The sequence below is a fragment of the Tursiops truncatus genome, chromosome 13, assembly GCF_011762595.2.
Source record: "Tursiops truncatus isolate mTurTru1 chromosome 13, mTurTru1.mat.Y, whole genome shotgun sequence".
Taxonomy (NCBI): domain Eukaryota; kingdom Metazoa; phylum Chordata; class Mammalia; order Artiodactyla; family Delphinidae; genus Tursiops; species Tursiops truncatus.
In genome coordinates, this window is record NC_047046.1 from 17,355,366 (window position 1) to 17,369,549 (window position 14,184).

Below are 14,184 nucleotides of genomic sequence, written 5' to 3' on the forward strand. Positions count from 1 at the left end.
CCGGGGTCTGGACGGGAGCCTGGCAGGGTCAGTCCCCTACCAGATCCTTGGACCATGGCTGTGTGGGGCCTGGGAGGTCGCCTTGGCTTGCGCGGGTGCCTCGGCGCCCGCAAGCTATTGTGTCCCCGTTTCCAGAGCCGCGGCCCCCAGGGCGTGGAAGACGGGGACAGGTGAGTACCTGGCTGGGAGGGTAACTCAGGCACCTGCCCTGAGTTATGTTGTCGCCGTGGTTACGTCAAACCGCTGGGAGGTCACCGCAGCAATCGCCAGGTGACGTCCTCTTTAGTCGTGACGTCACCGTGGCAACGTGGGCTCCGTGGAAGCCAGAGACCAAGGTTTCTTGGCGCAAGACAAGTCCAAACGAAGCCCAGCATCCATCAGGACAGGGCATATCCCATGTGAGCCAAGAGGGTCATCTTGCCTGGCCTCACAATCAGGAGGGGCCTCGATTCGGATATTAACCTCTCTCCAAAGCAGTTTATACTTTAAGGCACAGAGATACACCAATACGGTCTAAAGATGGCTGTCATCATATACCTTGAAACTTGCACCCCGTTTCCGGACCTCAGACCCTGACTTAATAATGGATTAATCTATTTCACAGATCCAGTAATTTAACCTTTGAATAACCTTTTAATGTCACATTTTAATGTTGACGTCTTTATTAAAGGTGTTGCTATTTGAAAATGCCAGTTTTCGAACCCTGTTTTGGCAATTCTCCATTTCGGAGTATACATGAAGCTTTACAGTATGGTAATGGCCCAGGGATTTTTCCCTCCAAGAGTCCCTGGCTTGGTAGAGCAGAGGTAACAGTTTTGGGGTGTCGATAGTCTTGGGCAAGAATCCCAGCCCTACCGTTTCTTCCCGTGGTGACCTAGGAGGCAGAGTCTCATCCCGTCAGCTACAGATTCCTCAAAAACAAAATGAACGGGCTTCCCTGGTGGCGCAGTGGTTGAAGGTCCGCCTGCCGATGCAGGGAACGCAGGTTCGTGCCCCGGTCCGGGAAGATCCCATGCCATGGAGAGGCTGGGCCCGTGAGCCATGGCCGCTGGGCCTGCACGTCCGGAACCTGTGCTCTGCAATGGGAGAGGCCACAACAGTGAGAGGCCCGCATACCGCAAAAAAAAAAAAAAAATGAACATCATAGGTAGTGCTTGGGAAGATTCCAGGGATAATTCAAGGAGATAATGCCTGTAATTCACTTAGCACAGTGCAGAGACTATGGAAAGTGATCGATAAATTCTTTCAGCCAATATTTATAGAGCGTCTGCATTGAGCAATGCACTACATCAGCTATTCTGCAGATGCGGGTGTGGCAAGACATAGAACTTGCCCACAAAGGGCTTAAAACTAAGAGGAACGGAGGGGAAAGATTTCAAGAGATCCAAGCAGAAGGGGGTAAGTGCTGCCTCTGAGGATATGGGTAGCAAACTGTGACCCACTGAAGGACGTGCCCCAGTATATATGCTGTCCTCACTCATCATCTCTTGATGTTTATTTCTCCTTAGGCCTTCCTCGAAGACACCCAAGCTCCCCAAGATCTACACCAAAACAGGAGACAAAGGTAGGGTGGGGACAGGTGAAAAATGCAAAGAAAGACATGGCAGATTCCATCTTAAAGTTCTTCCAAATTCTAGGACTTCCCTGGCAGTCCAGTGGTTAAGACTCCACGCTTCTACTGCAGGGGGCATGGGTTCGATCCTTGGTCAGGGAACTAAGATCCTGTATGTCACGCGGCACTAGAAATTGATGGAAAATTCTGGAATGAGAATTAAATAAATAATAGCTTTAAAATATATTTTTTAAAGTTCTTCCAAATTGTTTGCAGACGTTAAAAGTATGTAACAGATCTCAATAGGCGTCACCCAAATGTGATGTGAAATGAAAGATGCCCAAGATATATTAAGTGATAAAAGCAAGTTGCAGAACAATCCAAATAGTTGGAATCCATTGAATAAAAGTGTGTGTGTATATTTATATGTGTGTTCAGGTGTGCATAGAACATTGTGAAAGGTTATACCTTGGACTGTTACCTGGGAGAGAGATTGAATTGTGGGAGAGGGGAATAAATAGACGGGCTTTCATTGTTTCCTGTACATACTTTTATTCTATTATTTATTTTGTAATGAGCATATATTGCTTTGATAATTAAAAAAAATGCCAGAACATGATGTACAGAAAAAAAAAGATGCAGAAGAACATATCAGTATGATACCATTTTCTAAAGTTTTAAACCACGCATGGACTTCCCTGGCGGTCCAGTGGTTAGAACTTGGCGCTTCCACTGCAGGGGGCGCGGGTCTGATCCCTGGTTGGGGAACTAAGATCCCGCATGCTGCGTGGCATGGCCCCCCCCACCAAAAAAAAAAACCACGCAGATTACCAGTATTTATTGCTTTGGGGGTATATTTATGTAGTAAGAAGATAAAAACATTCATAGATGTACTTAATGCCATTGTACACTTAAAAATGGTTAAAATGGCCAATTTTACATTATGTTTATGTTATCACAATAAGAAAAGAAAAGATGCAAAGGGATGATAGTGTTGATGCCCTCCAGCCAAAGACTCCAGGGACGGAATTCCCTGGCAGTCCAGTGGTTAGGACTCCACGCTCTCACTGCCAAGGACCTGGGTTCAGTCCCTGGTCGGGGAACTAAAATCCCACAAGCCAAGCAGCGCAGCCAAAAATAAATAAATAAATAAATAAAGTATATCAGGGAAGAAGTGAGGACAGTGGTTACCCCTGGGGAGGGGGGCAGTGACTGAAAGCGGGGACACGGGGGCCTCTAGGGTGAGGCTCCTATTTTATTCCTTGATCTAGATGCTGATCACAGAGGTCTGTTTCAGTTAGTAACAATTCATCAACTTGTACACTTATGATTCGAGCACTTTTCTGTGTATGTTATCCTTCAAGTGGAAAAATGCTTTAAAAGAGCATATCAGGAAAAAAAACTCTTTAATTTGGGCAGCAAAACATTTTCACAGGGTTTTCCAGCACCTTCACCGGAGAAAGGAGACCGAAAGACGACCAGGTGTTTGAAGCCGTGGGAACTACAGATGAATTAAGTTCAGCCATTGGGTAAGGGGGACGGGATTGGCCTTGAGGTCGGGCTCGAGTTGGTTGTTAGAGGGCATGACTGATGTGCAGCTCTCCAGAGTGCCCGCCAGTCCCAGAGGCTGCCAGCCCTCGATAAACCTTCCTTGGCCTGTGGCTTCCGTCCCTCACCGCGTGATGCTGCCTCGCCCCTCCATCCCTGCTCCCTCACTCTGCTCGTATGTGTGTGCCATTGAGGTGCACGTGCAAAGTGACAGGTGAGTCGAGCACAGTACACAGGGCATCAGACATGATCCCTTTCGGGAGGCTTATTTTTTAAGCATATACACAGCCAGAGTTTAGAAGGTGGACTCAGGGAAGTAGTCAGGATTGGCCGGGCCATGCTGGTGTAACAAACAACCCCCGCATTTCGTGGCTTAAACCACCAAAGGCGTATTTCATCCTCTCACTGCAAGCCTATCGTGGGTTGGGTATGTTTCTTCTCTGCCTGGCCTTCACTCTGGGACCCGGGCTGGTGGGACAGCCTCTGTCTAGAACAACACCAGTAATTGTGGCAGAGGGAAGAAAGATCACAGTGATGCCCACGCTGGCTCTTAAAGCTTCCACGAAGTGACACGCCACCTCTGCTCACACTTCATTGGCCAGAGCCAGGGACGTGGACACATGTGACAGCAGCAGGGGTGGGAGGGGCCGCAAATATTTGAGAACAAAGTTCGGGCCACCATGCTCAGCAAGCCGTTGGCAGCATGAGCTGCAGTTATTATAAGTACTAGTTCACAAGTTCTGACTCGGCCTTGTGGGTGAAGATCATGGTAATCAGACAGACCTGGGTTCAAATTCTCTCCCACTGCTGACTGGCTGTGTGACTTCAGGCAAATCACCTGGCCTCTCTGAGCCTCAGTTTCCTATTCTGTCAAGTGATCCTAGTAATAGTATCCAATCTCATTGGGTTCTTGTGAGGATGTAATGAGAGAACTCCATGTTTCCCCCTTAGGACAGTACCTAGCACCAATCATAATGCTAGCTATTATTATCATCATAATTATTAAAACTTACCTGTTCATGGTGGCCGTTTCTCAGTGATGGGCCTAAGGGAGGTTCTCAGGAAAGATAATGTAGCTAGTCTGCCAGCAGAGGAGAGAGGGCAGACCCCTTGGTGTGTGTGGGAAGGGTGTGGCGAGGGGGAAGTGCACACAAGATGAAGTGGGCAGAGGGGCAGGAAGGCGGGTTCTAGCATCGGCTGTTTAGAATTAGCAAATCAGCAGGCCATCATCCCTCAGGTGATGTGGTGCAGGGGCCTGGCCACAGCTCAGTGTGGATTCTTCCGTCCTCAGATGTTGGCGGAGCATCTGCGTGTGCCAGGCTCTGCTGAGTGGGGAGCCTCAGCCCTGCCTTCATGGAGCCTGCGGTCTGCGGGTGCGGTGCAGCGGGTGGGGCGGAGCAGACAGACGCTGGAGGGGCAGCCACAAGTGGTGGGAGCGGGGATGGAGCGAGCATGGGGAGGGGCCTCCCACTGGCCTCTGTCGTGGGAACATCCTCGGTGAGCAGATATTCCCAAGCATCTCCAATGTGCCAGGCTTGAGGCATACGCCCCCGCCTCACCATCCAGAGGGGAAGACCAACGCGGGACAGCTTACGTGTGTGCTTATTTAGTTCTGATTGTAAGATGGGCTAGAAGATGCACAGTAGTTCTTCTTTTGCCCTTTCAAAGCCATTCTCCTGTGCCTGTGAGGCTGGCCTGGAGACGGTCTCACCCCGATTCCCTTGTCCTCTGGCTTTAGAGTTGGTCCAACCAATGGGCAGCACCAGCAGGAGATCGGACGAGGTTGAGAGGGGTAGGGGTATGTGTGACCCTGCCCCCAGCCCTGTGCGGCTCTGGCAGTTGTGGGGCTCTCCACTGCTTTCTCCCAGCTGCCCAGCTCCTGGCGGTGGCCTCTGCCCAGAATGCAGCTCTCTTCAGGGTTGGTAGTGCCTTTGACCCTCCCTTGCCCCTTCAGGCTCTTGCTTTTGCTCATCTCTGCCATCCATCTGCAGTTCCCATAAGCCTTCCCACTCTGTCAGTAGTCCCTTCGTGAAGCTTTTCTCCAGGAACCCTTCAAACACACCACTGTCTGGCCAGGACCCTGACTGGTACAGAAGAGGGTGCAGTGTTCGGAGGGAGGCCAGGGCCACAGTCCTGACCTGCATCGGGGGCACTTTGATTTTCCTGCCCCACCCAGCCTTACCAGCGAACTCCTACTCAGCCTTCAGAGTCCCACTTCCAGCATTGCTTCCTCCAGGAAGCCCTCCCTGAACCCTAATCAAGGCCAAATATCCCAGGACTCTCACCCTTTCCTTCAGAGCACTGACCTCAGTTTGCAACTTCACTGTTAGTCGTGTGACATCTGATTCACATCTCCCTGTCCTGCCTAACGGGGCCTGTGTCACCTCTGTTTATACTGAATCACCTGGACCTGGCCAGAGTAGGCGCTGAAAGAGGAGTTGTTGGCTGGATGAGCGGCGAAAAACAAATACCCCCAACCACATGGAAGGTTACGATGTTCCTCAATGTAGCAAGAAAATAACGGCCTTCCTGTGACAGCTCAATTAGCAAAATGGCCAATCCCCTGAGAATGTATTGCCTTCCGGCAAGACAGGGCCTGGGGATGTTATATTCGAGGCAAATTCTTCTTCCTTCTTCCTCACAGGTTTGCTATGGAATTAATTGCAGAAAAGGGCCACCCGTTTGTGGAAGAGCTTCAGAAAGTGAGTAACATTGTCTCACCCCGAGCTGGGATTTTCCAACCCCAAGGCCTGGTGGCCATAACTGGATTTGCCAACTGACCATCAGTTCCTTTCTGTGTCACCTGGGACTAGTCCACTTACCCTCTGTGAGCCTCAGTTTCTTCATCTGTAAGATGGGGACACACAGAGATGACCCTCCCTCACAGGGGAGTGGTGAGGTTTGGCCTCAGAGAGGGAAATGTGAAGGGCAGTGGTCTCAGCCCAGGCAGTTCTGCCCCTCAGGGGACACAGGGCAATGTCTGGAGATATTTTAAGTTGTCTGGGCAACTTAAATGTTTTAAGTTGTCACACTGGAGGTGGAGGTGCTACTGGGATCTAGTGCGTAGAGGCAGGGATGAGGCTAAATGTCCTACAACGCACAGGACGGTCCCCGTGACAGAGGATGACCTGGGCCAAAGTGTTAGTGGCCCTGAGGTTGAGAGACTTGAAAGGCCCAGCTGTGGTTAGCCCTCAGTGGGGGGGATGGTAGGGTTCTTAGAATTACTGTTCTGTTCCTTAAGAGGCAGCTGGGGCTCTGGCCCACAGAGAGGACTTCAGAAATAGAGGCAGGGCCACCACCCCCAGAACATGGAGAATGTACCTGGGGTTTTAGTCTGCGTGCTGACCTGAGTCAGCTGCTCCCTGGAGGGTCAGCCCTCGGCCTGCTTCAGTCCTCCAGGCCAGGCTGGAGCCCACTGGGGCCCCTGGGAGCAGACACAGGGTAGTGAGGGGCTGCAGAAAGATGGGAGGCCTAAACTGCTGGAACATTCTATGAATGAGGCACCTCCTGTACGAGGGAGACTGGTCTTCAGCCTCAGAATGAGGAATTGCTGGCGTCTACAGTGGTCGTTTCTGTCTGCCTTGCTCACCTCTGAGCGGGGTTTGCAGAGGGAAGAGGGGGTCAGTGGCGTGATGAGCCCCTCCCTTGCTTTAGACCACGTCCTTTGGGTAACAGTTTCAACATCACCTCCTCCGGGGCCTTCCCTGGCCACCCCTGCCTCCAGCTGGTGCCTCTCCCAGGCTTCCGCAGCTCCTGTGCTTCTGCCTCTAAAGGCAAGCATCACCAGGAGTGTGGCCTGGGCGCCCCAAGGGTGCAGACTGTGACTTGTTCAGCTGGCTTCCCCGCCTGGCCCCCGGGAGCTGCTCCGGGCCTATGGCAGGCCAGGCAGCCTGTTCCCGGCTCTCCCTGCAGAAGCCCATGAGGTGGAGGCCAGCCCTCACGTTTTACAGAGGACAAAACTGAGGCTCAGCCCAAGGCCGCACAGCCAGGAATCAGCGGGGCTGGGATCGGATTCCCAGACTGGGGCCACCTCTCTCCAGCCCCCGGGGTAAACGCCGCAGGTGGCCGGCGCGGAGTAGTACTGTGACGCCCCTTTCCATCGGAAGCCACAGAGACGCCACGAGGTTAAGGAACTTACCCAGAGTCTGCTGCTCGGTGGCTCAACAGGTTCCAGTCCACTCCCGGGTGGGCACCGTCTACTCGCACCGACTGTGTCCTGCTCCCGGCACACTGCCACGGTGGCTGTCTCATCAGAGGGCACAGCCCTGTCCTGTATAGTTTAAAAAGCACTGTCAATTTGGGTCTCTCCGCCCAAGTGTTATAGGTTAGAAAACCAAGGCCGTCAGTTTAGAGAAAAGAAAAACCTCGAAGGGCCCGGCACATGGGAGAGGAGGGTCGGGGTGAGAAGACTCCTCCTGACTATCCCTGGGCGCTTGACACTCCCCGTCTGCGTCACCCAGGGCCCCTCCCAACAGGGCAGACGTGCTGTGCTGCAGGTTCAGACAGTTTGCTGATTAGCCTTTGTAAATGCCGGCTCCTTAGAGGTCTGACAGCTCCCGGCAGGCCCAGCCCTGCACGTGGACGCACGAGAGCCCCGCTTGGCCCGTGTAACAGGGTCTTCACCCACGCCTTCCATTCCTCCCCAGATCCAATGCTCCCTGCAGGACGTCGGCTCTGCACTGGCAACACCGCGCTCCTCAGCCAGGGAGGCTCACTTAAGTAATTCTCTCCCTGAACCCACTGTGTGTGCTCAGAGGGCCCTGGGGGGCCTGGGCCCGTGGGCGGGGGGAATGACTCTGTCCTGGGTGTCTCCTGGGACCCCTGTCAACCTGGCCTGTGCAGCCTGAGACAGAGCGTCCCTCTGAGCCAGGGGAATGGTTGGTGGGCACCCAGGTGGAAGGGATGGGGTGGGCTCCTTGTGATCCTGGGGCAGTGGCCTCACCGCCACTTCTCCTTGGCTCCACAGAACATGCCACGTTCGAGGCAGGGCCCATCCTGGAGCTGGAGCAGTGGATCGACAGATACTCCAGCCAGCTGCCCCCGCTCACGGCTTTCATCCTGCCTGTAGGTACTGGGCTGCCTCAACCTGGGGGTGGCTGCGGGCCAGTGTGTTGACCAAAACACACAGGCAGGGATTCAGCCTCCCCCCTTTTAGTTTTTAACAGTGACAGAAGCTTTCCCCCAGCCCCCAAGTCCCCTCCAGACCGTCACGGCTCCCTCCCCAGTCCTGCCTGCTTTGGAGAGGGGTACCCAGTGGGTGTGCCCCGGCAGGGCCCCTGGAGACAGAACACTGCCTGTTGTGGGCGGGGCCTGTGTGTCCCTCAGTCCATCCAGGCTCCCTGCCTGCAGTGGGCACCCTCCCCCCACCCTTCCAGCCAACACCCGCTTTCTCCTTTCAGTCCGGAGGCAAGAGCAGCTCCGCACTGCATTTCTGTCGGGCCGTGTGCCGCCGAGCTGAGAGACGGTACAGGGGTGCGGGGCCGAGGGAGCGGGGCCTGGGCAGAGAGACAGTGATCCTGACGGGGGTGGTGGGGTGGGGGCGGAACAGCACGTCGGGATCAGAGCTTGTGCAGAAGCAGGCAGCTCCAGGAAAGGGGAGGGGGAGGCCCAGTGGGTCTAGGTGATTATTTGTAATTATAATAACACTCACGTGGTATGAAATCCAGGTGCGTATTCAGTGAGGACTCCCTGTTCCTGGGGTTAATTTAAATGGTGGGGGTGGTCTCAGCTGAGCAGAAAGGATTGAAAAGCTCCACACCATGATAAGAGCTATGAGGGAGGGTACTTGGCACCAGAGTGACCCAGCCTGGGACTGGGCATGGGGGGTACTGGCGGCACAGTGGACAGAGTGCCCAGGGTGAGGGGACAGCAAGGGCAGAGGCGGCAGTCTGCATGGAACACACACAAAGGACGCCGAGTGTCTGGTCCAGAGTGAGGGGCGTGAGGCATGACGAGGCTACAGGCTGAGCTGAGGCCAGGCCGGGCAGGGCCTCATGTGCCCCGAGAGCTCTGCATTTATCCTGAGAGCCTTTATCCTGTGAGCCATTGATGGGTTTTAGGCCATGAGATGACATGCTGGCTGCTGGGTGGAGAAGGGCCCAGATCAGCCACCTGCTACCCCAATCCCCCAACTCAGTCAGGAGAGGAGGGACACCCCCCTGCCCCCCGCCAGAAGCTCCTGACTGCCTTTTCAAGGAAACTTTAAAAGAGTAATTGCGGGGCTTCCCTGGTGGCGCAGTGGTTGAGAGTCCGCCTGCCGATGCAGGGGACATGGGTTCGTGCCCCGGTCCGGGAAGATCCCACATGCCGCAGAGTGTCTGGGCCCGTGAGCCATGGCCGCTGAGCCTGCGCGTCCGGAGCCTGTGCTCCGCAACGGGAGAGGCCACAACAGTGAGAGGCCCGCGTACCGCAAAAAAATAAAAAATAAATTAAAAAAAAAAAGAGTAATTGCAACATCTCCATTTACACCACTCATAGGCCAGGCTGCCAGCCGGCTTTACAGAGAAATGGGAATAAAGCCCTGCTTTGTATAACCGGCAGGATCGTGCTGGGCACTTTGTATCCATTATTTCATTGATTCCTTGTGGTAACCTTGGGAGAGAGGTGGTGGCAGCCCCCACTCTACTGGAGTCAGGATGCTGGGGCTCAGAGGTGACACCGTGGCCAGGGTCACCTGGGTGGTCCATGGCAGAGTCTGGATTGGAGCCCAGGTGTGTCTGCTCCATACCTGAGCTCCGTCCATAGCCCCATGTCATAAAGATTTCACTTTTCATGAAAGGCCCTTGGGGCCAAGTGGTTCCTAAAGTGATGCTGAGTCACAAAAGAGCTTCAGCTTCAAAAGGAAAAAAGTCATTTGTACAAAGCTGTCCACATCAGCAGTGCTCAGAGTAGCAAAAAATTGGAAACAACCCAAAGGCCCAACATCAGGGAATGGCCGGGGGGGGGGGGTCCTGAGGACACCAAACCCGTGCCCAGGTGACAAAGCCCCTGGGGCAGGAGACACAAACCTGGGGCCTCGGTTTGGGGCGAGCACCTCCCAGCAGGAGTTACGTAGCAGAGGCGACGTGCATGGAGGGGCTGCCAGCTCACTGGCGCTCAGCAGACAGCACCATCTAGCGTGTCTGCACACAGACTGGCGAGGCTGCAGCGGGAGTGAAATGCTGACTCAGGACGCAGCTCCTGCCCCCAAGCGTGTTGAGCCCGTAACGTAGTGTGATGCTGTTTCCTCCCCTTCTAGCGTGGTGCCTCTTGTCCAGTCCGGTGAGACGGATGCAAACGTGGCCAAGTTCTTAAACAGGTACTCAGATGGGATCTGGAGGGTCTTTCTGAAAAGGTAGGCACTTCGTGGCTCCAGCCCTGGCTCGTGTGGCTCCAGCGTGGGCCAGGCCAGGGCTGAGAGCTGAGGGACCCCAGGAGCTGCCTGGGGTCCAGAAAGTGACCTCACAGCCAGGGTCTGGCCCCTTGATGTGGTCACTCCTCCCCCAGGACATGGCCTGGGCTTTGATGGTCCTGAGCAGCTCCTTTCCTCCTGGGAGGGGAGTGGGCCTGAGGGGAGTGAGGACCGTTCTGTTCATGTCACAGTAGTGATCCTGGGGAGCCTTCCAGCCATGTAGGTTGTGTGGGCTGAGCCAGTTCGTTCTTTCAGCAAGGAAGGCATCACCGTGCAGATGAGGAACCAGCATATGACAGCTCTGCGGCGGGGGCGATCACCCAGAGCGGAGTCTCTTCCACTGCCCAGTCCCCCACCACACTCCCAGAGAGACAGCCAGGCATCAGGAGGAGGGGGGCATGGTTCCAGGAGGGGGCACGGGTCAGGGAAGGTTCCAGCAGGACCTGGCATGGAGCTGGCCGCGGGGTAGGGTTGGGGCAGGGAGAGAAGAGGAGGGTGGGGTCCGTGCGGCCTGGAAACAAGGGAGAGCACAGGGCAGCTTCGCAAGCTAACTGCCAGCCGCTGAGGGGCAGGCTCGCTGCTGCCTCTCCTGTTTCCCTCCCCACCCAGCCCTGCCCAGAGGCCCCATCGCCGCCGGGTCAAAGAAAGAAGGGAGGGGGGCACTAGGGTCTAGCCCACTAGAACATTCCAGGCCAGTGCTTCTCAACCGGGATGTCTGGCAATGTCTGGAGACAAGTGGGTGGGGGCTGGGGTGCTGCCCAGTGTCCTACGATGCACACAACAGCTCCCTCTTCCTGCCACGAAGGATCACCCAGCCACAAGGAATGATCCCGAATGTCACTAGTGCCGAGCTTGAGAAGCCTGCTCTAGGCTCCCTCTACTCAAAGAGTAGACCAGCAGCACCAGAATCACCTGGGCACAGTTTAGACCTGCCAAATCCTGGGCCTGGCCCAGCCAGTCCTCCCGAATCAGAATCTGATCTGCATGTCACCAGGATCCCCAGTTGACTTGTGTGCACACCCCAGTTTGGGAGGCACCAGTCCTGTTCACTGGAAGGTGCAGAAACCAGGGAGTGGCCCAAAGTCACCAGCCCTGTGAGGTCAGACAGGGTAGTGGCCTCATCCTGCAGGAACCACCCCAGCCCTGGCTCCAGAGTCGGGCGCTGGGCTCTCAGGAAGCTGGCCTGGAGCGCCATCCATCAAGCCCAGGTGGGCTGAGCACCCGCTGTCGCACCCGATGCTCCTGGGGCACGTGACTGATATTTCCTCCTAGAAGGCTAATATAGGGAGGACCCTGTTAGCATTGATCTCTCATTTCAGATCATTCCATTTGCCTTCTTCTGCCCCTCCAGACTCAGTGACTATCTCTTCACGTTAGCCAGATACACAGCCATGAAGGAGGGGAATCCAGAAAAAATATACAAGAAAAATGACTTGTCGGTCCATGCCTGAGGCGCTTGGAAATAATGGAAAAAGGGAGCTTTGCAGACTCCTCCACAGTGACAACGGGAAAGGAAGACTTTGCCCTCGTGTCCTGATTCCTGAAGATCTCACCCAGAGGGGCCAGAAGCTGTTCTTTTGTCCAGACTCCGCTTCCTCTCAGGGTCCCCCACTTCCTTCAGGAGCTGAGGCCGGTGGAGAATTCTAGCCCCCTCCCCTGGGCTCTCCTCAGCCTTCCAAAAAAGAATAAAAGTGGGAAAGGCTTGAGGGTGTGTGTGGGGTGTGTCTGTGTGGGTGTGTGTGTGTGAGAGAGAGAGAGAGAGAGAAAGAGACAGATGCCCTCCACTGGCAGCTCATTTGGAATGGTACCAGAGGCCCTTGGAAATGTAATTGTGATTTACCTGTGCCAAAGGGGCTTTAAAATGTCACATTTATAAAGAGTAAGGCAGACAGGATTTGGAGTTTAGTCACCTCTGAGCCACTCATCAAGGGGGAAGGACGGCTGCAGACTGACAGGCGAGGCCTCGGAAACACTTGGACTGAAGTGCATGTGTGGCGAGGGTGCAGCCCGGAGAATCTTCTCTAAAGGGGAGCCTTCCTCCATCAAGGGACGGACATCCCGGGGAGAGGAACACCACCACTTTAATGAGGGCATGTCCTGCCCGGGCAGGTGGCGTCCAGGGTCAGAGGTGAACTGCGTTCAGCTTCAGACTATAAGCTCTTATGTTTCCAGCGACACTGACGCAGACCAGACCTACTTCTCTGATGTTGCACTTGGCTGGTTTATGCCTCTGAGATCCGGGCCACAGCTGTATTTTATTTCAGTTGTCACTGCTGCTCCCTCCCGCTAGGAAGTGACCCTGCCAGTGCCAGCTGTGTCCTTGGGAAGGGGGATATTTATGAAGGGCGAGGAGGCAGCCCTGAGAACCTGAAGACTCCACGCCACTAATTGCAGGAAACAACTTGGGAAGGGCAGGCTCTCACTAACTGTCAGGGCGGAAACGCCCAGTGAACTCCATCCAGCCATCATTTATTAGCCTGAAGCTCGGAAGTCTGGTCCCTCCAGCCATCCTTGCCAGCAGTTAGGAAACATTAAAATGATGAGTTTTGTGCTAGCTTTGCTTTCGTTCTTAACCACCTTACCTGCTCATTTTGTTGGAGGAACATCATTATCTCGTCCCTTCTGGGTCCTTTCGTTCCTGGACTTGGGCAAAGTGGCTGAGGTGCAGGTGACCGTGAGTGAAAGTGAAAACCCTCCAGGAAGTGGCCCCGGCCAGCAGTTGGCGCCAGGTCTGGTGCATGGTGGGCACTCGGCCTGTGTGAACAGAACTGGGAACATTACAGAACAGGCTAAAGGTGGTTCACTGTCGGGCAGGCACTCAGGCTGGACCGGGGAGGGTTATGTTCCAAGAGCCCACAGCAAATCCATCAAGTGACTAGGTCCTGCCCACACCTTAGCATCTTCCTGGAAGGAGCAGGACGTACATAATAAAAAGTCCCACATGCCCCACTGTAGTGAAACATCTGCAAAGGACAAGAGGAGTTCTTTGAGTAGATACAGCGTCCTCATGGGATGATCTCTGAAACAAGGCCTTTTCCTGTAGCCATATCCCCTCCCCAGCAGCCCTTGCTGGGAGGGGCTGTCGCAGGCCAGATGGTAACTCTGGGTTCCCAGGTCCCACACCCCCTGCATCATCCCTTCCACCAGCAAACATCCCCGAGAAACAAACACCCCTGAGAAACATGCAGGTGCAGGCATGTCCTGTGCCACTGACCTGGGAAGAACTGAGGCGGCCTGCTGGGGAAGGGCTCGCCCAGGGGACGGGTCAGTTTGAAACTTTCGCTCCTCTGCTGTACCTTACATAGCCATGTGGGAGCTGGAAGCAAAAGGAAAAATGTGTTCACTCCCGTACACTTAGCAAAACATCCTCCCCGGTCTCGAACCCAGTGGGAAAAGTTAATGAAAACTCTGTGATCGAAACACATGACTGTATATAAAGCCCGTCTGCAACCGCTGTCAACCCTTGTAAAGGGTCGTCCGCATCACACAGCAACGCAGGTCGGGAGAGAAATGGCAGGCTGTTTTTACTTATAATGGTGATACCTTGTCGATCATAGATTTTGTTTTTGCATAAATTTGATTTTTTAAAATATCGCGGTGAGGGACTTTCCTGGTGGTCCAGTGGTTAAGACTTCACCTTCCAGTGCAGGGGGTGTGGGTTCGATCCCTGGTCAGGGAGCTAAGGTCCCAAATA

At 54.4% G+C, this 14,184-nt stretch overlaps 1 protein-coding gene across 5 annotated transcripts; it reads left to right on the top strand.

The window, feature by feature from the left end:
* Nucleotides 1–11: 11 nt before the first annotated feature.
* On the top strand, nucleotides 12–13,044 carry MMAB (metabolism of cobalamin associated B). 5 transcript variants are annotated; one of them, XM_033837068.2, is made up of 9 exons: nucleotides 12–170; nucleotides 1,509–1,564; nucleotides 2,988–3,081; nucleotides 5,745–5,802; nucleotides 7,747–7,819; nucleotides 8,067–8,164; nucleotides 8,500–8,564; nucleotides 10,338–10,397; nucleotides 10,746–13,044. In XM_033837068.2, the coding sequence occupies exons 1-9, from the start codon at nucleotides 55–57 to the stop codon at nucleotides 10,957–10,959; spliced, it is 834 nt and encodes a 277-aa protein (XP_033692959.1). In that variant the 5' UTR covers nucleotides 12–54; the 3' UTR covers nucleotides 10,960–13,044. The 5 variants fall into 5 exon arrangements, with proteins under 5 accessions (XP_033692959.1, XP_033692961.1, XP_033692960.1 ...); XM_033837070.2 differs by having other exon boundaries at nucleotides 11,810–13,044; XM_033837069.2 differs by having other exon boundaries at nucleotides 11,842–13,044.
* Nucleotides 13,045–14,184: the final 1,140 nt, after the last annotated feature.